The 22,194-nt window shown below is 42.5% G+C and overlaps 1 protein-coding gene across 1 annotated transcript in view; it reads left to right on the forward strand.

Moving 5' to 3' along the window:
- Positions 1–590: 590 nt before the first annotated feature.
- KCTD16 (potassium channel tetramerization domain containing 16) overlaps positions 591–22,194 on the forward strand; it is a 151,430-nt gene continuing 129,826 nt past the window's right edge. The window contains exon 1 of the mRNA XM_035108017.1: positions 591–1,422. Coding sequence (XP_034963908.1) covers positions 591–1,422 — 832 coding nt within the window. The remainder of the gene's footprint in view (positions 1,423–22,194) is intronic.

Here is a 22,194-nt window from a genome sequence, read left to right on the forward strand (position 1 = left end):
TATCCCCACATTTGCATAATCTAAATCAGATGCTTGTGCAAACGTGGAATGTGTTTTTTAAACCATCAACCTCTCTTTAACATAAACAAAAATGATAGAGCAAGGTAAATATTCCCTTAAATAGGTTGTATGCTGAGCATTCAAAACTCAACTGCTTTTTACTCTTTTAAAATAGTGTGGGGTTTTTTTTCATGCGTAGAGGAATAATTCTTTCTCATTTTCTTTTTATTCAACAGGCTTGTGAGTGATAAGGAAACGTGGCTTGATCCTACTGTTTGGGGCTTTGATGGAAGATCTGGTTATATGATTGTCTTGTGTGAAGTTAGCCCTCTTCAACTCTCGTATTTCTTTGTTTTTGTAAGGTTCAAGTCACCTCCCCAGTTTTTCTGATCATCCATTTCTGGACAATTAAGAAATAAATTCTGTAACCATCATTTCTGTTTCCTGTTCCCCACCCAGCCACCCATCCATCCCAGGCTCCTTAAATGTTAGGAGACCCCTGGGGCAGTGGCAGTATAGGAGCCTCCTTGAAACCTTGGATGTGAGTGTGAGTTCCCCCACAGCTTGTGGTTGGCTTGTTTAACAATATCATGGCCTTGAGTGGAAACTGCAGGACTTACCTCCCTCCCAGAGAGCAATCAACAGCTGCACAATCCTACCCAGAGGTGATAGAGCTGAATGTGGGCGGCCAGGTTTATTTCACTCGCCTCTCAACTTTAACAGGCATTCCCCAAACCCTGCTTTGGAAAATGTTCACCTCCAAGAGAGAGTCGGCCAACGATCTTGCAAAAGATTCCAAGGGAAGGATATTCATCGACAGAGATGGCTTCCTGTTCCGCTACATTTTGGACTATCTCAGGGACAAGCAAGTGGTTCTGCCTGACCATTTTCCAGAGAGAGGGAGGCTCAAAAGGGAAGCCGAGTACTTTCAGCTGCCAGACTTGGTCAAACTTCTGAGTCCGGATGAGATCAAGCAAAGCCCCGATGATTATTGCCATAGTGATTACGAGGAGGTTTCCCAAAGCAGTGACACGAGAATATGTGCCCCGTCGTCACTCATGCCCTCGGATCGAAAGTGGGGCTTCATTACCATTGGCTACCGAGGGTCGTGCACCATGGGTCGGGAGACCCAAGCAGATGCCAAGTTCAGGAGAGTCCCGCGGATTTTGGTTTGCGGCAGGATTGCTCTAGTCAAAGAAGTTTTTGGAGAAAGTTTGAATGAGAGCAGGGACCCAGACCGGGCTCCCGACAGATACACCTCCAGGTTCTACCTGAAGTTCAGGCACCTGGAAAGGGCTTTTGATATGTTGTCAGAATGTGGATTCCACATGGTGGCCTGCAATTCTTCAGTCACCGCTTCTTTTGTCAATCAATACACTGATGACAAAGTTTGGTCCAGCTACACAGAATACGTCTTTTATCGTAAGTACATCTGATGTAGTGACTGTTTGGGTTTGATGCATGCTGGCAGTCTGTTCCCTTTGGTAGCTGGGTTGTTATCCAGATTTGATCCTTTCTGCTAACTGAAATTTCATTCTGAATCGGGATGCAAAGGGGATATTTAGTGCAAGTCTTTGGAGCACACACTAGTGATGAATTTAGTGGTATGGTCTTGGCTAGGGGGCAGCACAGACTGCTGGAATTTCCTCCCTCCCCTGCTCCTATGATAGACATTCACACACGCACACAAACATGCAGAGATGCATCTATCCCTCCATAGTTAACCAGCGGTTTAACTATCTGGTGTACATTCTGAGTGCTCATTCAATATAGGCGGAAAGGTGCTGCTGATTTAATGATAGAAACTGTACAATGGTAATAGGTGTTTGGTAAAAATTACACACCATCAGCCAAGCCATCGAGGAACAAAGCTGACATGCTTATATGCAGAGAAGGAAAAGTGAAATCTACTCATCCTAACTCTTTTTCAACAGGGGTCTTTTTCATAGGCAAGGTCTATGTATTGAAATAAACAGTGGATGCCTAAGAATGAGTATACTGCATCTTGCTACAGTAACTCTGATTTAAATGTTCCTCCTAACTGGATAATTTTTACTCTGCTGCCTGGAATCTCATCAGAGGATTGGAATCAGATCTGAAGCTTTGGCATTGTATAGGGAACACTTTTGTCTGGTCACACCAGGGTAGTTTTGCTTCTGTAAATTCTGACATAAAAGGCCTTGTCTGATCTTCAATGTGTGTGGCTGCAGTATTTTATTGTGATTTTACTTCAAAAAGGAGAAGGATCAATTGGTTCATTATCACAACCAGGTTTTTCCTGTCCCCTTCAACCGTGTTTTGTGAAGACAAATGTGAAGTAGAGGTGTCTTATCCAATTGACTTGCTGCACTCTGCATAACTAGCTAGGGAAGAGGATTATGAGCATTGATGTTGAAAAGTAGTGCAGAAAATTGAGAGAAGGCTTAGTAATAGATGCAAATACACACATTTAAGGCATTATGTGAGCATCCAGTCTGAGATGCATATGTTAGGAGCCTATATCTTGTGTTTATGATTATAAATGAAATCGTTAATATGCCCAGGTATTAATTAATTTCAAAACAATTCTTCCTAAAATAAAACACTGAGAAATGGAAGAAATAAAGAATTGGTACGATTGTTATTATCGACAGTTGCTTTGCTTTGCTTTGGCAAAATAAAGATCCAGAAAGTTGCTGGAGTTTTTAGTTGCTTATTTGCCCAAAGTTTAGAATTGAAGTTATAGTCTGATTAAAATTACATCAGAGATTACTAGTATTTCATAGTTGATGTAATTCATACTCGGTGCATTAGTTCCTAACTTTTCTTTTGGTCTGTATGTTTGAATAACTTTTCTGTATGAAGAAATAACTTTTTAAAAGCAGACACAAGTTGAAAGAGGAAACTATTAAGGCTTGACCTTAAATCCCTACTCTTCTTTCTTTCTTTTTTTGGACTTTTGTTAATTCCTCCACCCCTACCCCCACCCCAACACACTCCCAAGTTACAATCAATGGTCATATGACAGATAGAAAAGAAAAGAGAAACAGAAAGAAAATAAAATACAACAAAGGAAGTCCTCCCCTGAAGATATATGAGGATATGACATGTAAAACTACTCTTGAGATTATGTAATTTAATTATTTAATGCATTTTTTTTTTACTGCTTATCAGGCAGAGCTCACAAAGAAATTTCCCTCTATTCTCTCTTGGGAAATGTAGCACCTTTCCAATTAGGACATGATCCACAGATGAGTTTTTCTACCTTCCCTTCTCACTTGCCCAGTGCAAGCAGTTGAGCAAACCTCTAGGACAGCCATCCTTGGATCTGAGAACTGACCCAACCACTGAGCTAAAACAAAGCAAAACACCCAAACACCCTGATGGTGTTTCTATAATTGATGGGAACAGTTGCAACAGTTCCTAGCCTACGAACAGGTTTCATTTGCTTATGGTATCTTGTTGATCTGTGAAGAGGCAGCTGGGGCTCAAATTGTTGCCTAAATGTTGGGTAGTGTTAGAAATCCATGGAGGCTTGGGGTTTGCCAGAGCTAAGGCATCTTGAACCATCACTGTGTCTCATGGTGAAGTGTGACACAGCCAAGATGCTGATGGTGCTATTATAATTCTTTCTTGTTACAGGTAGGTAGCCGTGTTGGTCTGGGTCGAAGTAAAATAAAAAAAATTCCTTCAGTAGCACCTTAAAGACCACCTTAAAGGTCTTAAAGACCACCTTAAAGGTCTTTAAGGTGCTACTGAAGGAATTTTTTTTTATAATTCTTTCTTGTTAGAACCAAGTGAAAAACCAAGGCTGGTGCCCAACAAACTGGTTCAATTACTGGAAGAACTTTGGACAGTGCAATGGAACTTCTCCCTCCCCTTTCCCTGTGTGCTCTCTGCGCCTTCTTGAAAATTTATCCAAAGGATTGTGAGAACCCCCACAAAGATTTGGGGGCCATGTGGGGAGAGGAGAAGCAAGGGAACTTCCATTGCATAGTCATAAGCCCTTGTGTTGATGGACCTACTTTATTGGCTGACTCCCCAAAGGTCTGTCTACTTCAATATATATTTTAACCCCATGCCTTATTCATAAGCCAAAGTTTATCTCATTTGCCAGCCTGTATGCCTTGATTGAACCTTCAGCTCAACCTGTTTCCTAGATATTCTTCATAGATTCCCCATTATGTGTACCATTCTTGATGAACATATTTTGTACTGGGTATCTTCAAACTATGGCCAGCCAACTTTCTTTATTTGTTAGCAGGTGGGACTACTTTGTTAGCTTTTATCAGCCGTTGGAATTCTAGATTTGTATCCAAAATTTATGAAATAAGGTGCATCTGTCTGAAGTGAATTGAAAAACTACATTTGTATGATGCTCTGAAGAAAGTTTTGGCACTATCTAAAGGTGCAGTTATGGCTCACCCAAGTGGCAAGGAAATGCACAGATAGGCAGGCTTTAAAAATGTTGGTGGTCCTACCGGTAGTTGGTGGTCTGCTCTTAACTCAGTAGCTGTTAACTAATAGATCTGGCTCCTTACAAGTCAGATCCTGGCTCCGAGAAGCAAACATGAGGAGGAAGACCACTGGTGCAAGCCACAGAGTTGCTGAACCCAGCCTCAAAGCTCCCCATCTCCCCTTGTGCTATATCATCATCATGAGCTGGTCTCCTTGCTTCACATCTCCTGGCACTTTCTCACCAGCGTATACAGCAAGCAAGACTGAGATGTAACCAAATGTAAGGCTCTGGCGATGAGACCAAACCAACAGGCTTGAACTGATTTTTTTTAAATTAATGATCAGGGAACTGAGACATCACCTGGCCTGATCCCATCACTGCTCAAGAATTTTCTTGAAGGTTTGAGGTCTAACTGGGCCCCCTGTAGTTCAAAGATGGGGAAGCTTTGGCCCTCCAGAAGTTGTTGAGCTGCAGCTTCCAGCAGCCCTAACTTGCATGGCCAATGATGGGAGTTGTAGTCCAGCAGCATCTTAAAGGCTGCAGGTTCCCCATCCCTGCAGTGCAGTAGTTCCTTCCTCTGATCAGTTCTCAGTGGTGGTTGATGCTCTGAATCCACATCTAACATCTCTCCCAGTTCAGGACCCTTTCTGTGGATTCACATGTTAACATTCACTCAGATTGCTTCTTCTCCCAGGGTAAAGCTGGCAAAATGCTTGTGGAAGTCATTATAATGACTGTTTGTGGTATTCAGTGGCTATTGCAGGGGTCCCCAAACTAAGGCCCGGGGGGCCGGATGTGGCCCAATCACCTTCTAAATCTGGCCCGCGGACGGTCTGGGAATCAGCATGTTTTTACATGAGTAGAATGTGTCCTTTTATTTAAAATGCACCTCTGGTTATTTGTGGGGCCTGCCTGGTCTTTTTACATGAGTAGAATGTGTCCTTTTATTTAAAATGCATCTTTGGCTTATTTGTGGGGCATAGGAATTTGTTCATTTTTTTTTAAAGACTATAGTCTGGCCCCCCACAAGGTCTGAGGGACAGTGGACCGGCCCCCTCCTGAAAAAGTTTGCTGACCCCTGGGCTATTGCATAGTGGTACCCTGCTCTTAAAAAAGGAAGCCCTTGTCTTAAGAATGTTGATTATGTTGATCACTCCTTCATTGCATTTATCAGTTTGAAACAGCTAGCCAAAATCTGAAATACAAATTTGCCTTATGCAGCAGCAGGTGATTTGAGCAGTTGCTGTAGTGATGACAATAATTTATATCATACGTGCTATATAACAATGTATGACTCTGATGGGAGACAGCAATTATATAGATGCATGCACACACTCTTTTCTTGGATATTTTAATATGAGAATGTTGGCAATCCACACCGAGAGTCTAGAGTGGTCAGAGATCCTTCACATCAAATTCCTAAAATTCTCTTTTTCAAAAACTCTCAGGACCAATAAAACTTGACAGCTGGTTTTCCGATGGGACATTCCAGCTTCTTTGCAGCTGTATAACCATAATTATTTAATTAGAAGCTGCCAACTGTGCCTATATAAGCACTAATTCATCAAGCTGTTGTGCTGGGGTTAATGGGCCGAAACAGTGGGAGGTATTCTGAAGCAACTAGTTAGCTACATGCAAAGATGTTCTGTGCTGATCAGCTTAAGTACCGTACCTACACACACACACACACACACACAGAAAAAAAACACAACAACACAGGGAGCTTGGAAAGCCGATGGAAAGATTTCATAGTTTCAAAAGGCAATGAGACAAGCTGCTGTAATTCTTATATTTCAGATCCTTTGCTGATTAAGCCATTGGTGATGTTATTATTTTTTAAGCCAGCAATGTTGCACACTTCTATCAACCTATTTCAAAGTATCCAGTTGGATTAAAGGAAAATACAACAGAAAGGTGGATTAATTCAGTTTTAATAGTGCCAGAGTATTTAACAACATATCAGATGAGTGGCATAGATTGATACTGGCTTTTAAAAAAATGGCTGATGGATGTAGGCGTCTAAAATTCTAGTAGGAGATTCTTTGCACTTTCAGGAGCCAATGAAGGCAGCCAGCACAGCAAAACTGTTTATGTTTTGCTGGGTGAGTGGGGATAGTGGAGCTGAGGAGCAAAAGACTAGGATGACAATGCAACGTGTGTGTTCAGCACAGCTGGGCTGTGCTCCAACTTTAAACTAGGCCAGCACAAGAGGGAATTTGGAAGCAGGCTGTGTGATTGGTGTGTGCTGGGTCCATTATTTAACAGATCCAGGGATTACAGGCTCTTTGTGTGGTGTCTGTTGGAATAAAAGCCTGCTCAGAGGATGAGTTGCCAGTCAAAATGGAACACAGGCTCCAACATTCTGTTGGTGTGGCAATTTCCCAAAGTGCTCCTGTGGTTAATCTGAATGTGTGGTTGGGTCAACCTTTCTTTTTCCTCTGTTAGTTGTCTTGTCCCTTTCCTAGCAATGCCCTATCAACTGTTGCATTGCCCCACGGTCAGTCCTCAGCTGGTCCGTGTGAAGGAAAGACAAAGTAGGCTTTACAGGTACTAGGCAGCTCCCAACCATTTTCTTCAGTGGCCAATCCTTAGCCAGTCCTTGGGGGCGCGATGATGTGTGTGCAGATATGAGGAGGCCCTGCTCAAAGTGTCCCCTGGTGGGGCCTTTGCTCCATCTACATGGCTCTTGGAAACAGTGTCCATGGCAATGCTCTGAAGAGCACTGGACAGCTGGGTCCAGTTACCATCTTAATTTCCCACAATGCAGTGACACTATATTGGGAGAACTGGGGGAAATTACAGTGCTAATGAGACAAGCTTCCTGGTTCTTCTCAGATGCAGCCTTGGGGGGCGGGAATTAAAATTCGGCAGGCTGACACCAGTGGTGGGCTCCATTGGAGTAAGGGGAACTGGTAGCTGTTCAAGGAAGGCGAGTGTTGGTGCTGACCCTGGGTATGGAAGATAATTATGGGCTGTATCCAAATAAGTTCTACTCGGGGTAGACTCGTTGGGTAGGGTTCAAATAATGACTGCCATATGTGGAAGCACTGCTTGTGCAATGGGGCTTCCCCTCCCCTCTCCTCTCCCTACACCTCTCCACATTGACTGGGGGTGGAATGGGAGAACCCCTGGAACAGTGCACGGGGGAAAGGAGAGGGGTGATTGCCCTGATGGATTGATTCCCCTTGGCACAGTGTTGAGTTCTTCCCTCTGAAATTAGTGGGCCTAAATTAGTGGAATCCATTAATTTCAATGGGTCTACTTTGAGTAGGACTAACTTTGGATGGAACCCTGTAGCACTTTCGTGACCCACACTGTGCGTTTGCAAATGTTATACAAATGGTGTAAGGGTGTGTGGATCCAGAATTGGCCACCACTGTCACTTACGGACCCATTGTTAAAACCGTGTTTATGGAAGACAATTTTACTCAGCTACGAGTGATCGCCAAAGAAGAAAAAGAAGAAGAAGTTTCATTAAGGCTCTGGCAACATATGGATCAGCCCTCAGACTTCACAGCTTCTTCTTTGACTTTTTCTGTAAATGTGGCAAATATACTGCCATGACATCCATGCTTGGAAAGAACACATTTTTGTATTGCTTCAACATTAGACCCTTTCTAAAATGGAATGAAACAGGCTTACCATCTTTCGTCTCTCTGTCTCCCTTTTTCAGCCCCACCCAATTTTTTTATTTCGCTCAAATGCAGCAGTATACTGTGGAGAACATTAAATATGTTTTTACTCGTATTAAGTAGCATACATATGTACTTATTGAAAATGCTGTGTTTTCCCTCGGGGAATGTGGCAATGTATTATAAAGATGTATAATACATGTATTATAAATGTATTATAAAGAGTATTATAAAGATGTAGCAATGCTGCAATTTTAAAGCAATGCTGCCTTCTATAAAGCAGACCATTGGGCTTTGGGTGACAAATAAAGAAATCAATAAATGCCCAAAGCTGACTCAACAGTGGCTTATCTTTCATGGCCCCATTTTACACACCCCTAACCATGTCAGCCTTACTGAATTCAATGGGGCTTACTCCCAGGTAAGTGGGGTTGGATTGGCAGCCTTTGTTATCCATTGCCTTTCATGCTTTCTGAATGTTGTGATCATAGCTGCCAAGTTTTCGCTTTTCTCGCGAGGAAGCCTATTCAGCATAAGGGAAAATCCCTGTAAAAAAGGGATAACTTGGCAGCTATGGTTGTGATGCATATCTTTGCTCAAAAAAGAGGTTGCTTTAGGCTACTCTGCATTTTGCAGCACTCGGGAAAGTGGAAATGAAACTATGCAAACAGATATAAATGATAGATGTTGGGAAATGGCTGGAAAAAAGACTGGGTAGAGGTATTAACCCCCCAGGTTAAGGTAATGACAGCTGGGAGGTTCTGAGCTGGATCCAATATTACCCATTCACAAAATGAGTTCAGATATAACTCCAAATGAATGTGCCTGTTATTCTTAGAGACATTTTTTCCCAAAGTCTGAACAAGTATGAAAGTTTCCCCCTTCTTTTTAATTTGAGAGTATTATGCAAATTTCCTTAAGGCTTGCCTCGCCTTCATAACCACACATATAAAGCATCTTGGGTAACTGTAATGTTCAAAGGAAACTTTGAGACATCCATAGCAAAATGACTGTAGGCTGAAAATTAATTGACAGGCTTTGTGAGCCTTCGAGTCATTGGCTGCTTTCATTCATTATGCTTTCCCTGTGGGTTGTGGCCTGATTTTTCACCTTACCATTTTGACAAAGCACTGTTTGGTTTATTCATTCTGCTGTTAAAGCCTGTTATGAATATTAAGAGATAGTTATGGGGTACTCATCAAATTATACGTGTTTAAATGAACGTATGCTATTTGATAGGGGCTGGTATTTGAGAAAATGTGTGCAATAATTGGTGCCTACTTAGAATTCAGATTTATGACCTTTTAACAACAGATGCGAAAGAAATCCCAAGGGTATATCCGGATGGCATACTTTACCCAAGATTAATTTAACCAACCAAAACATGTCACCATTCCTATTTGAACAAAGCCTGAGACAGCATTTAATTAGTAAGTGCATTTTAAATTCGTATACATACAGTATGACTAGAATGGTAAGATGTGGCACCCCCACCACAAAATGCTCACTGAGGTGGAGTTTGTAACAGTAACAGCATCGCGGTGTTGTCAGCATAATGTCATGATCTCTGAGAGAAATGACAAAAGAGTCTTGTGGCACCTTAAATTGCTTGTGGCCTGGGCTTCTAGGGTCAAGATGACTTCATCACACGCATGCCTGGAAAACTGGTAGGAAAAAATAAGCATGGATATGGTGTAGGATGGGAAACCTCCAGCCCAAGGGTCAAATCAGGCCTGTCAGGCAGACTAGTTTGGCCCCCACAACAATTTTCTGCCATTGTCACTCACCTGACATCACGTATTATAGTGGAATTAAAGATGGGTTTGCAGGTGGTATTTCTGACTGGACTGTATAACTGTATCAATACCATTTACTTCTTTTGTAAAAGATGCAGACTGGAGTGTTTTAATTTATTGTTTATTGTTGTATGTTATACTTCAGTACTATCTGTCTTTTTATCTATAATTGCCCAGTAAAGTTAAAAGGCAAGGAAAATATAAGAGAGAGAATACAGGCCTGAGTCAATTAGGTATGTCTCATTCCCAGTGATATATTAAAGCCAGGGTGCACAACTCAAACAGCTCTGAGGGCAACTTTCATTTACTCAAGAAGGATACATCAATACATTAACTGCAGAAGAGCATTATCTCACATATTTACCCAAAGTAAATTTGTAGTCCAGCTAGAGCAAGGCCAGTGTATATGGGTGACACAAATCTTCCCTGTGAAATTAGGCTTCAGAAGAAGCACACACACAAAAATCCCTCCTTGATCCTCTCATATATTTTTTGGACTTTTCCTGTGGTTGTTCACAGCCACAACGATCCATTTTGCTTGCAGTGTGGGGATGCTTGCCTTGGCTCACTGTGCTGTGAAGCACCGATATCATGGAATGACAGGGAACGCTGCTTAGGCTGGCCTGACCATTAGGCACAGTGAAGCAACTGCCTCAGGCAGCAAATGCTGGAAGTGGGCAGCATTCCCCTCTCCTGGAGGACAGAGGTATGTGTGGTGCTTGGTTTGTCCGACATGCCCTAAACTGGAGTGCTAGCCTCAGGGCCCCTGAAAGACTTCCTGTTGTCATTGTTGAAGTAATATTCAGCTGGTGCTCTAGTCTAGTTGTCTTATATGTGGAATGGGGGAAGTGCCATCTTGCTTCAGGCAGCAAGATGTCATGAGCTGAGCCATGTATGACTGGCTTCTGTTGACATCAGTGGGACTCGGTGCTCACTGATCAATTTGTGCTCACTGGTCAATTTCAGTTTCTCTCAGTTTCCCCCCTTTTACAGTCTTAAGTTCGCTTCTCCACATTTCAACATCAGTCTTTGAATTTTGTTTAAGTCCCCCTGAAGATTTATTCACATTTTAGTGTGAATATTTCCTCATATACACATGTTTGTATGCAAAATTGCATGTTACACACGTTTTTGCAAAGCAATTTCCCCTAATATACCGGTAATAATTGTTTCTATGTTATTTTCATGAATTTTTATGTGCATAGTTTTAAATGTACCCTGGCATGTGCAATTGTTACACGTTACATGGCTGGAGAACCGCACTGCAAAAATCAGAGAAGTGTGAATTCTGAAGGATGGTTGGGTTCCTGTTTGCCTGTTGTTTTGGAAAGTTCAGATTCAGTAGGTTCATCTTTAAATGCACCTGGGTTTATCTACCAGTAGTTTCTCCCCCATCTGTAGTTTTGCATTGCAGTGAAAATCTTGCATTCTGCATGCTGTGAAATCTTGAAAAATACCATTCATATTTATTATTGTTTCTGATGTGGAGTGTTCTCGTGGGAAGGTCACTACTGCATTGTTCCGCAACCAGATAGAAGCATCTTAAGATCGGCAACTGCCCCTTCCTTAATAGTGCCACGGTATTATTTAATGGCAAAGCACATTTTAAAAAGTTCCAGCACTGCACAATGGAATATACAAAATGAACTGCTGATTGTTCCAAAATTTAATGATCTCTCATGAGAGCTGGAGTTCTGAAGTACGCAGAGTGGGTAGGAGGAAGAGTGGGAGGGAGGAAGTTCAAATGCTGTTGGATTTATGCAGTTCTCGAGTGCAAGACAGACTGTGAACAGGATGGGGATGGAGAGAACCGAAACACTGTCCTTATAGAGGACAGATGTTCCCTTAAGCAGAGAGGAAACTTTCATTTCCCATGTTCTTACATCCATATTCAGTGCTAGATGGAAGGGAATGTTCACTAAGATCAGACTGGCTGGTCTGGGTATTTAGCCTTCTCGGTGATTTGCATTGTTTGTACCATTCGGAGCTTTGAGATTTTCTCCAGTGGAGTTGCTTTCTACTTCTGGGATACAGGCACACTTCACACAGTCTCTGTCATGGGTCCTCCATACTGTATATGTGTGGCAGGGCAGGAGTGCTCCTGTGTCCCTACCATGTGTACAATATTGCCTCTGTTTTGGGTTGTAAAGAGGGGGGAGGGAAAAAAAAACACCAATGCAGAGCCGAAGGGGGTGCTGCAGGGCACCACAGCTATGATGTAATGGATGAGCAGAGCGGAAGGCAAGAGGTGGGGGTGCCAAATTTTGGCCTCGCATAGGGCGCTGTTAAAAGACCCTAGTCCACCCCTGCTATGATTCTAAGCTGAAAACCAGTGTGATATAGTGGACAGAGTGTTGCTTTTTGACCACAGAGTCCTGGCTTCAAATCCGTCATCAAACATAGGGCTTTCTAAGTAGTCACTATTTCTCAGGTATCCTATCTCACGAGGCTGTGGTGACATTAAAATCGGATACAATATTAATCATCCTTATTTTCTTTGGGGCAATGGCAGAATATAAGTAGAATAATAGGCACACTCTGTTTCCGTAGCAGCTCTTCCAAACATTGCTTTCTCCCAAGGATGGGGAACCTGCCACTCCCCAGATGTTGTTGGACTTAAGCTCCCATGAGTCCCAGCCAGCATGGCCAATGTTCAGGTGTGGTGGGAGTTGTGGTTCAACAACACCTGGAGGGCCAAAAGATCCCCATCACTGCAGGATCATATGCATGCCACGAAGAAGATCCCTTCTTGACTGGCAGCTAAAAAGAAAATCAATCTCTCCTCTAACTGTTAATTGGATAAGCCTTGAAGTTAGCAGGAATTTACCAGGATGCAATGAAGATGAGGACCCTGCGGGTGCCATTGAATCAAATTTAAAAATTCATGCAAATGACAAATAACCGAGCGTGGCATAGTATAACAGCCTGTCTTATACTGAGCAAAACCACTAGTCAATCTAGCTCAGTACTGATTGGCAGAGTGTCTCTCAGCCCTACCTGGAGATGGTGGGAACCAAACGAGTGACCTTCTGAATAAAAAGGAGATGTTCTATCAGTGAGCTACCGGTACAACTTGAGGAACTATAGAGCTCCTTTATGCAAAGTTGTATTGTTGTTGTTGTTTAGTCGTTTAGTCGTGTCCGACTCTTCGTGACCCCATGGACCATAGCACGCCAGGCACTCCTGTCTTGCACTGCCTCCCGCAGTTTGGTCAAACTCATGTTCGTAGCTTCGAGAACACTGTCCAACCATCTTGTCCTCTGTCGTCCCCTTCTCCTAGTGCCCTCAATCTTTCCCAACATCAGGGTCTTTTCCAAGGATTCTTCTCTTCTCATGAGGTGGCCAAAGTATTGGAGCCTCAGCTTCACGATCTGTCCTTCTAGGGAGCACTCAGGGCTGATTTCCTTAAGAATGGATAGGTTTGATCTTCTTGCAGTCCATGGGACTCTCAAGAGTCTCCTCCAGCACCATAATTCAAAAGCATCAATTCTTCGGCGATCAGCCTTCTTTATGGTCCAGCTCTCACTTCCATACATCACTACTGGGAAAACCATAGCTTTAACTATACGGACCTTTGTCGGCAAAGTGATGTCTCTGCTTTTTAAGATGCTGTCTAGGTTTGTCATTGCTTTTCTCCCAAGAAGCAGGCGTCTTTTAATTTCGTGACTGCTGTCACCATCTGCAGTGATCAAGGAGCCCAAGAAAGTAAAATCTCTCACTGCCTCCATTTCTTCCCCTTCTATTTGCCAGGAGGTGATGGGACCAGTGGCCATGATCTTGGTTTTTTTGATGTTGAGCTTCAGACCATATTTTGCGCTCTCCTCTTTCACCCTCATTAAAAGGTTCTTTAATTCCTCCTCGCTTTCTGCCATCAAGGTTGTGTCATCTGCATATCTGAGGTTGTTGATATTTCTTCCGGCAATCTTAATTCCGGCTTGGGATTCATCTAGTCCAGCCTTTCGCATGATGAATTCTGCATATAAGTTAAATAAGCAGGGAGACAATATACAACCTTGTCGTACTCCTTTCCCAATTTTGAACCAATCAGTTGTTCCATATCCAGTTCTAACTGTAGCTTCTTGTCCCACATAGAGATTTCTCAGGAGACAGATGAGGTGATCAGGCACTCCCATTTCTTTAAGAACTTGCCATAGTTTGCTGTGGTCGACACAGTCAAAGGCTTTTGCATAGTCAATGAAGCAGAAGTAGACGTTTTTCTGGAACTCTCTAGCTTTCTCCATAATCCAGCGCATGTTTGCTATTTGGTCTCTGGTTCCTCTGCCCTTTCGAAATCCAGCTTGCACTTCTGGGAGTTCTCGGTCCACATACTGCCTAAGCCTGCCTTGTAGAATTTTAAGCATAACCTTGCTAGCGTGTGAAATGAGCGCAATTGTGCGGTAGTTGGAGCATTCTTTGGCACTGCCCTTCTTTGGAATTGGGATGTAGACTGATCTTCTCCAATCCTCTGGCCATTGCTGAGTTTTCCAAACTTGCTGGCATATTGGGTGTAGCACCTTAACAGCATCATCTTTTAAAATTTTAAATAGTTCAGCTGGAATATCATCACTTCCACTGGCCTTGTTATTAGCAATGCTTTCTAAGGCCCATTTGACTTCACTCTCCAAGATGTCTGGCTCAAGGTCAGCAACCACACTATCTGGGGTGTATGAGACCTCCATATCTTTCTGGTATAATTCCTCTGTGTATTCTTGCCACCTCTTCTTGATGTCTTCTGCTTCTGTTAGGTCCTTACCACTTTTGTCCTTGATTATGGTAATCTTTGTACGAAATGTTCCTTTCATATCTCCAATTTTCTTGAACAGATCTCTGGTTTTCCCCATTCTATTGTTTTCCTCTATTTCTTTGCATTGCTCATTTAAGAAGACCCTCTTGTCTCTCCTTGCTGTTTTTTGGAAATCTGCATTCAGTTTCCTGTATCTTTCCCTATCTCCCTTGCATTTTGCTTGCCTCCTCTCCTCCGCTATTTGTAAGGCCTCGTTGGATAGCCATTTTGCTTTCTTGCATTTCCTTTTCCTTGGGATGGTTTTCGTTGCTGCCTCCTGTATAATGTTACGAGCCTCCATCCATAGTTCTTCAGGCACTCTGTCCACCAAATCTAAATCCTTAAACCTGTTCCTCACTTCCACTGTGTATTCATAAGGGATTTGATTCAGATTGTATCTTACTGGCCCAGTGGTTTTTCCTACTTTCTTCAGTTTAAGCTGGAATTTTGCTATAAGAAGCTGATGATCTGAGTTACAGTCAGCTCCAGGTCTTGTTTTTGCTGACTGTATAGAGCTTCTCCATCTTTGGCTGCAGAGAATATAATCAATCTGATTTCGATGCTGCCCATTTGGTGATATCCATGTGTAGAGTCGTCTCTTGTGTTGTTGGAAGAGAGTGTTTGTGATGACCAGCTTGTTCTCTTGACAGAACTCTATTAGCCTTTGCCCTGCTTCATTTTGAACTCCAAGGCCAAACTTGCCAGTTGTTCCTTTTATCTCTTGATTCCCTACTTTAGCATTCCAATCCCCTGTAATGAGAAGAACATCCTTCTTTGGTGTCATTTCTAGAAGTTGTATTAAGTGGGGCTTAACACTGGGCATTCTGAGTAGATCTTGCTGAGGGAAATTAGAGATGCAGGTGAATGGCTGACTGATTGACCTGTCATTTTGCATGTTCTTCTCAGGCTGAACAACCGTCTGTTCTTTGGTGCTCTTTCTAGTCTAATAAGTTTAGGGTTTTTAAAAATAAAAGGTTAGTTTGTTTAGTGCAGTTCTGCTTAGAAGAATTAAAATGGGGGAGGAATTGAGTGGGGCAACAACAGAATAAGAACATGGGTGTTCTTATTCTGAACTTGCTGCTGCCACAAAAGTAGCATCAACAACATCTTCCTTTACTTGTTCTAGTTTTATAACACACACCACAAATACACACACGGACTTGAAGAGTGCAAAAATGTTCTTCAAGACTGAGAGTGCAGAAATGTTCTAACATGCTTGCTCCAGCAGAATTGATTATTTTGGGACCCTCTTAGCCTCTTCTTAAAAACAGCCAAGCCATTCACATTCTTGCCTTTGCTAAAGGCAATATGATATTTGGGCTGGGTTCTTTTGGCCCAGGCAGCCAACTTCAAGCGACTTAACTGATGGATCATATTGTAGGAGGTGATGAGGAACTGTTAGAAGAATGCCAACAGACCCTTAAATGTGTCTTCCTTCACAAGCTTCTTGTCATTTGCATCCCTTCTACTGTCTACATTCTGCCCCCCAAGCCGTTATGTCCACCACCCAAACAAGCAGATGTGAAGACTCTAGCCTGCTCACAGGCCTGTCTATCAGGTATTGAACAATATGAAGATGATGTTACCTATCAATGACCCTTCTTGTGTCTTCTCACTCCACCTAAATTGGTTACAAACAGGAATAGAGGGAGTTAGTGCTAGTCAGTTTTTCCACCCCCCCCATGTCTTCAGTTTTCCTGATTCCTATAATGAGTCTTGGAATTAGAAGGGACGTGGGTGGCGCTATGGTCTAAACCACAGAGCTGTGGGCTTGCTGATCAGAAGGTCAGTGGTTCGAATCCCCACGATGGGGTGAGCTCCCATTGTTCGGTCCCAGCTCCTGCCCACCTAGCAGTTCAAAAGCACATCAAAGTGCAAGTAGATAAATAGGTACCACTCCGGCGGGAAAGTAAATGGCGATTCCGTGCGCTGCTCTGGTTTGCCAGCAGTCATGCTGGCCACCTGACCTGGAAAAACTGTCTGTGGACAAACATCGGCTCCCTCAGCCTATAGAGTGAGATGAGCGCCGCAAGCCCAGAGTTGCCCGCAACTGGACCTAACGGTCAGGGGTACCTTTACCTTTTAGGAAAAGGGAGGCGAGTGTAGCACAAAGATGGGGTGTTTTTTTTTAAGTCAAAATAAATTGATCATTCTGTAAAAAGCAAAATTTCCAACAGTCCCATTTCTTTCAAAAGAGAGCAATCTAGAGCAGGCCTGGGCAACATGCAGCCCAGATTAAAGTCCTTGAACAGGATCAGGGATGGTGTGTTCTGGACTACTGGTGTTCAAAAGGGTGCTTGCAGGCCTTGCAAGTTCTTCCTGTGGCCAGCACTCAATGGTGACATACAGAACAAATCTCTACCAGGAACTGGATCTGCTGTAAGCTCATCTCCAGCAATGTGCTATAGCAGGTGCTAAATGTTGTTGCCTTTAGAGTTCCAAATGCCTGGCTGGCATCAACAGCCGGCACACTCAGGCAACTGCCAAGGACTGCGCCGCTTGGCATGGGCTACTGGTGCTGATGCCTCCCCTAAATGGTCTCTCCCCCAATGTGGATGCTGCTGTGGAGATGTTCCTTAGTGCTGCTGATCTACAGCAGCAGCAGCACTACTCACTGCTTGTGGGGTGAGTGGGTGACACCAGCAATTCCACCACAGAGAATCATTCGAGGCATTAATGCCAAGGGCCCACTCAGTCCTGGCCCCAAACAGGGGTAGTCACAAAGGTAACAGTCACACTAGCGTTCTAATAGTATAGTATTTTTAAAACTTAAACGCATCTTCTCATGGCATGCTAACAAGTTTAAGTTTCCAGACGCTGGTTATAGCTAACAGCTGAGGTACCTGTGAATACAAACCATCCTTTTAGAGTGCTTTTCCTAGCCTGTTTGCAATTTACCACGGAGGGTTAGTCAGATAAAGTGGCTTTTCATGTGTAAACTTTAAACCTGATGTGGATGTGGAAACTGTACAGCAATAGCTGACAAACAGCCTGAGGTTTCAAGTGTATCTGAAGAAGTGTGCATGCACACGAAAGCTCATACCAAAATAAAAACTTAGTTGGTCTTTAAGGTGCGACTGAAGGAATTTTTTTATTTAGCCTGAGGAGGGTGGTTCATGTGTTACTCATGCTGGATCTCCCCGCTCCCCAAGACTTCTGCTGAATCTGCCATTGTACAAAATGATTGGCCAGCTTTAGATACTTACTGATTAGCTGTGGGATGCACTTTGATAGCCCCTTAGCATGGTTGGTGGGGGGTGGCGGGGCTGGAGTAGCTGACTGAGTGGCCAAGCTGATGAATTGAATGTTGAATTTAGCTCTCTGCCGGCACTTGAGAGACCCATTTTGTAGCAGACCGAAGCCACGAACTCGTACAGTGCTTTCTTCAGGGTAGTGGAGTGTATGGATGTCTCTTTGCCACTTCTTAGTTCCTGAGGAGAAAGCACTTAGCACTACAAGGTACATCTTGGCTTTTACAGCAGAGAGGTGCGCGGAAGCCATGACAAATGGCATTGGGGTGGAATCCAGCAGACAGAAATGGTGTACAATCACTTCACAAGCAGCGTTTCAGCTTTCATTCAAAGGGGAAGCTTTCATTTAGAATTAGCCGCTATCGGTGAGTTGTTGCGAGATACCACTTAATCACTAGCATTTCTAAGTGGTGTACATGAAAATAAAGCATACAGGGAATAAAACAATTAAAAAGTAATCATAAACAGCAACTTCCCATCTTCCACTCCAATTCTTTAAAAAGTTGTTTCTAAGCTTATACCATGAATGGAGATAGAGTGGTACCTTGGTTCTCAAACTTAATCTGTTCTGGAAGTCCGTTTCAAAACCAAAGCATTCCAAAACCAAGGCGTGCTTTCCCATAGAAAGTAATGCAAAATGGATTAATCCATTCCAGACTTTACAAAAACAACCCCTAAAACAGCAATTTAACATGAATTTTACTTTCTAATGAAACCATTGATCCATAAAATGAAAGCAATAAACAATGTATTGCAGCCACACAATCAATCAATCAGTAGCTGAAATGGGTTCCACACAGTCACAAAAACAAATCAAAAAAGCCACAAAAACAAAAACGCAAAATAAATAGCAAAAACAGACAGCCCTCAGCGTAACACTCAAAATGGACGTATGGCACTCAAATCGGAATCGTAACACTCAAATCATCAATGTAACACTCAAAACGGAAGTGTGGCATTCAAATTGGAAGTGTAACATTCAAAACAGAGCACGTTTGGCTTCAAAAAAATGTTTGCAAACTTCAGGGTTTGCAGTGTTTGGGTTCCAAGTTGTTTGAGTACCAAGGCGTTTGAGAACCAAGGTACTACTATACCACCATTTAATATTTTTCAAGGCAAAAAAAGTCATCACAGAGTATTTTCATGAATGCATAGCCCATAGCAATCCTCATCTTGATTTCACAACTCTATGACATTATTCCACTGTACAAGTCAAGTTTCTTGTGTCAGGGAGATTCACAGCAAATAAGAATTGCATTTTTTTTGGATTTATATGCTGCATATTTTCTTCTCTAAAGCTCTCGGTTTTAAGAGCATGTTGCATTTATTTTATGTAACATATTTTTATACTGCCTTTCTAAAGCAGTGTATTAAAGGCACAAAGAGAAACCTAAGCCCACAAAATGGATGAGGCAGCAGAGCAGAAACGGTTTTAGCAACTCAACTTTGGAAGGTACAGCCGAAAAGATCTGTCTTTCAGAGGGAGGAAGCATTCCAGGGTTCCCAAACTATTTATTTGTTATTTTATTTATTTCATTGATTTATATATCATTTAATCACACACCTCTCTAAGCTGTGTGCAGGGAGCTCAATACAATGAAACTAAATATGAATTAAAAGAATGAAATCAGAAAGCCTGCCGGAAAAAAAAGTATTCACTAAGCACCAAAAGTTCAACACAGAAGGGCTCTGCCTGACCTCAACTGGAAGGGAGTTTCATAAAATTGGCTCCATGCTATTAAATGCATGGCTGTTGGTGGATATGAGATATGCACCAGATGAGAAAGCAACAGGATTTTGGTGTGAGGTTTTCAGTATTTTCACAGCTGTAAAGGTGTGATGTCCATGTGACCCTTGATGGAAACTGAATGAAAGCAGTTTCTAAAGAACCATTGCAAAACGAACAGATCCATTTTCACACAAATCTGAAGAGGACAGCTTGGGCTGTGGTTTTGAAAAGCCACTGCAAGATCAAGCTGAGCATCTGAGACCATGGGTGGCTTTTTCAGATTGTCCTCATTGTACAATCTTTTCAAAAGCAACTCATTGCAAATCAGTGTAATCTTTAGGAGAAAATGCTCACATCCGGAATTCATTACAGACTATATGCCTCATCAAAGCTGGACAGCTTTTTGTCTTGTGGCGTGAACTTCTCAGGACTAGCTTTTGAAAGGATGTTTGGACTGGGTGGTGGTGGAAAAAAGAGGCATGATTTTTGTGGTGTTATCAAACGATGGAGAAATTGCTTTTGTTACAAATGGCATACAAACCTCTACTATATCCCACTTTGATTGGAATTGCTTTTTCTGCCTTGAACCCCTTGAATCTGAAGATGGCATGATAGTCTCAAGATGTTTTGGCTCCCATCATCCCTGGGCATTGGCCATGCTGACTGGCATCAGTGGGAGTTGTAGTAAAAAAATTTAATCTGGAGGGAAGTCTGCTATAATGTATTAAATATTGCATTTCTGTGTCTGCGTATACACATGTGGTGAAAACTGGGTTTCAACCATGGCTTCCTAATAAATGCACACTATAAAATAGGCATGTTGAACTTCCTTGGTGCTATGGTGGTGTGCATATTGGAAATGGTCATGCGTATGGCAACAGTGGTTGTTTACTTCTTCATTTGCTCCTTCCTTTTGCAAGTGACTGGCAGTTCATGGGAAGATCAATTTTCATCAAGTTTAGCAACATGATTTATGAAGCTGCAGAACTTCATAAACTGAAATGGACTCTAGTCCACAAAAGCTTATGCCATACAAATGCTTTAGTCTTTAATGCAGGGAATCAGGAAACCTTTCAGTGGGCCGGTCCACTGTCCCTCAGACCTTGTGGGGGGCCGGACTATATTTTGAAAAAAAATGAACAAATTCCTATGCCCCACAAATAACCCAGAGATACATTTTAATTAAAAGCACACATTCTACTCATGTAAAAACACGCTATTCCCGGACCATCCATGGGCCAGATTTAGAAGGCGATTGGGCCGGCCTTAGTTTGCCTACCCATGCTTTAATGTGCCACAAGGCTGTTGCTGTTTTGATGCAAATTGCTTGGAAATAGTTAGCAACAGTGGCATGTGTATCAGGATCCAAATCCCTATATAGTTCCCCCCCCCACCCCACCACTTGTTGCTTTTAACAGAACAAAGTTTCAAAGCCAAGAAGTATTTGTGAAAAAACATCCATTATCTGCACTCTGTTAGATGTGTTGTTATGTTATGCTTGGAACACCTCGATACCTTTGTGTCTTGCTGCTCTCACATTTTGCCTACGTGTTGAAAGCCAGAGAGCTTCAGTAGATCTAAAGCAGCATGTTGCTTTTATAGCAGTCATTTCCCAAACTTCAGGTGACTTGCCTTCTGAGGAATCCAGAGTACTTGGCACTGTAAGGCTGCAATCTTATAAACACAGCGGGGTTTCTGAGTAGACATGCCCCTGTGCAATGTGCATGCTTACCTGAGAGTCATTCACAGTGAATTCGCTGGAACTTTATTTCTGAGTAAACATGCTTAGGATGGTGCTGTTAATGCTACTTTATACATGTAGTGGAATCAAATGGTCAAGCTTTTCCTGAACTCAGCCAGTTCAGGCTACAGATTGTGTGTGCACAGAATGCAGCGTGTTTGGAGGTGCCATTCCCACATCCAACATCCCAAACCAATCGTCACCTCTTGCTGCATGTACAAAGGGTAGAAGTTGCCTGAGCAGGACAACGGCTCACTCAACAGAACTTCCTTGCCCTCTTCTCCCTCTCTCACATGCTCCTACACCTCCAGATCTATTCCTCCAACCCACCAGAGCAGATTGGGGGAAGTATGGAAGTAGTGAAGGCGGAGAGAGAAGGAAGAGAGGTTCTGTTTCATCAGCATAAGTAATTCCATTTGCACATTGACTTACTTGGATTGCACTCAAAATACCAGGGAGGTAAAACAAAAAATTGGGTGTTTTGATTCTCTTGTAGTTTTAATACATTGCAAGTTTTCCTAATGAAGGTGGAGATTGAATATAAAACAAGTGAGCTTTTCAGTTCTTTGTAAACGAAAGCAAAATGAACAGGTGCAGAATTGTGCTGACTGCTTTGACTGGCTTGTAATAAATCCTTGCACAATGGAAACTGATGGAAACCAGCCAATCCAACTGAGAAAAACTGGTCATCTTTTAATCTCTGAAATGTCATGCCTAGAAAATAGTGCTAACTGATCTCCTGGATTTTTTTTTTAATGACTCCCCCCCAGACTATGTATATGATGATTCATTATAATGACTCTAAAGCTCCAATAATTGTGATG

The sequence above is a fragment of the Zootoca vivipara genome, chromosome 2, assembly GCF_963506605.1.
Source record: "Zootoca vivipara chromosome 2, rZooViv1.1, whole genome shotgun sequence".
NCBI classification, from domain to species: domain Eukaryota; kingdom Metazoa; phylum Chordata; class Lepidosauria; order Squamata; family Lacertidae; genus Zootoca; species Zootoca vivipara.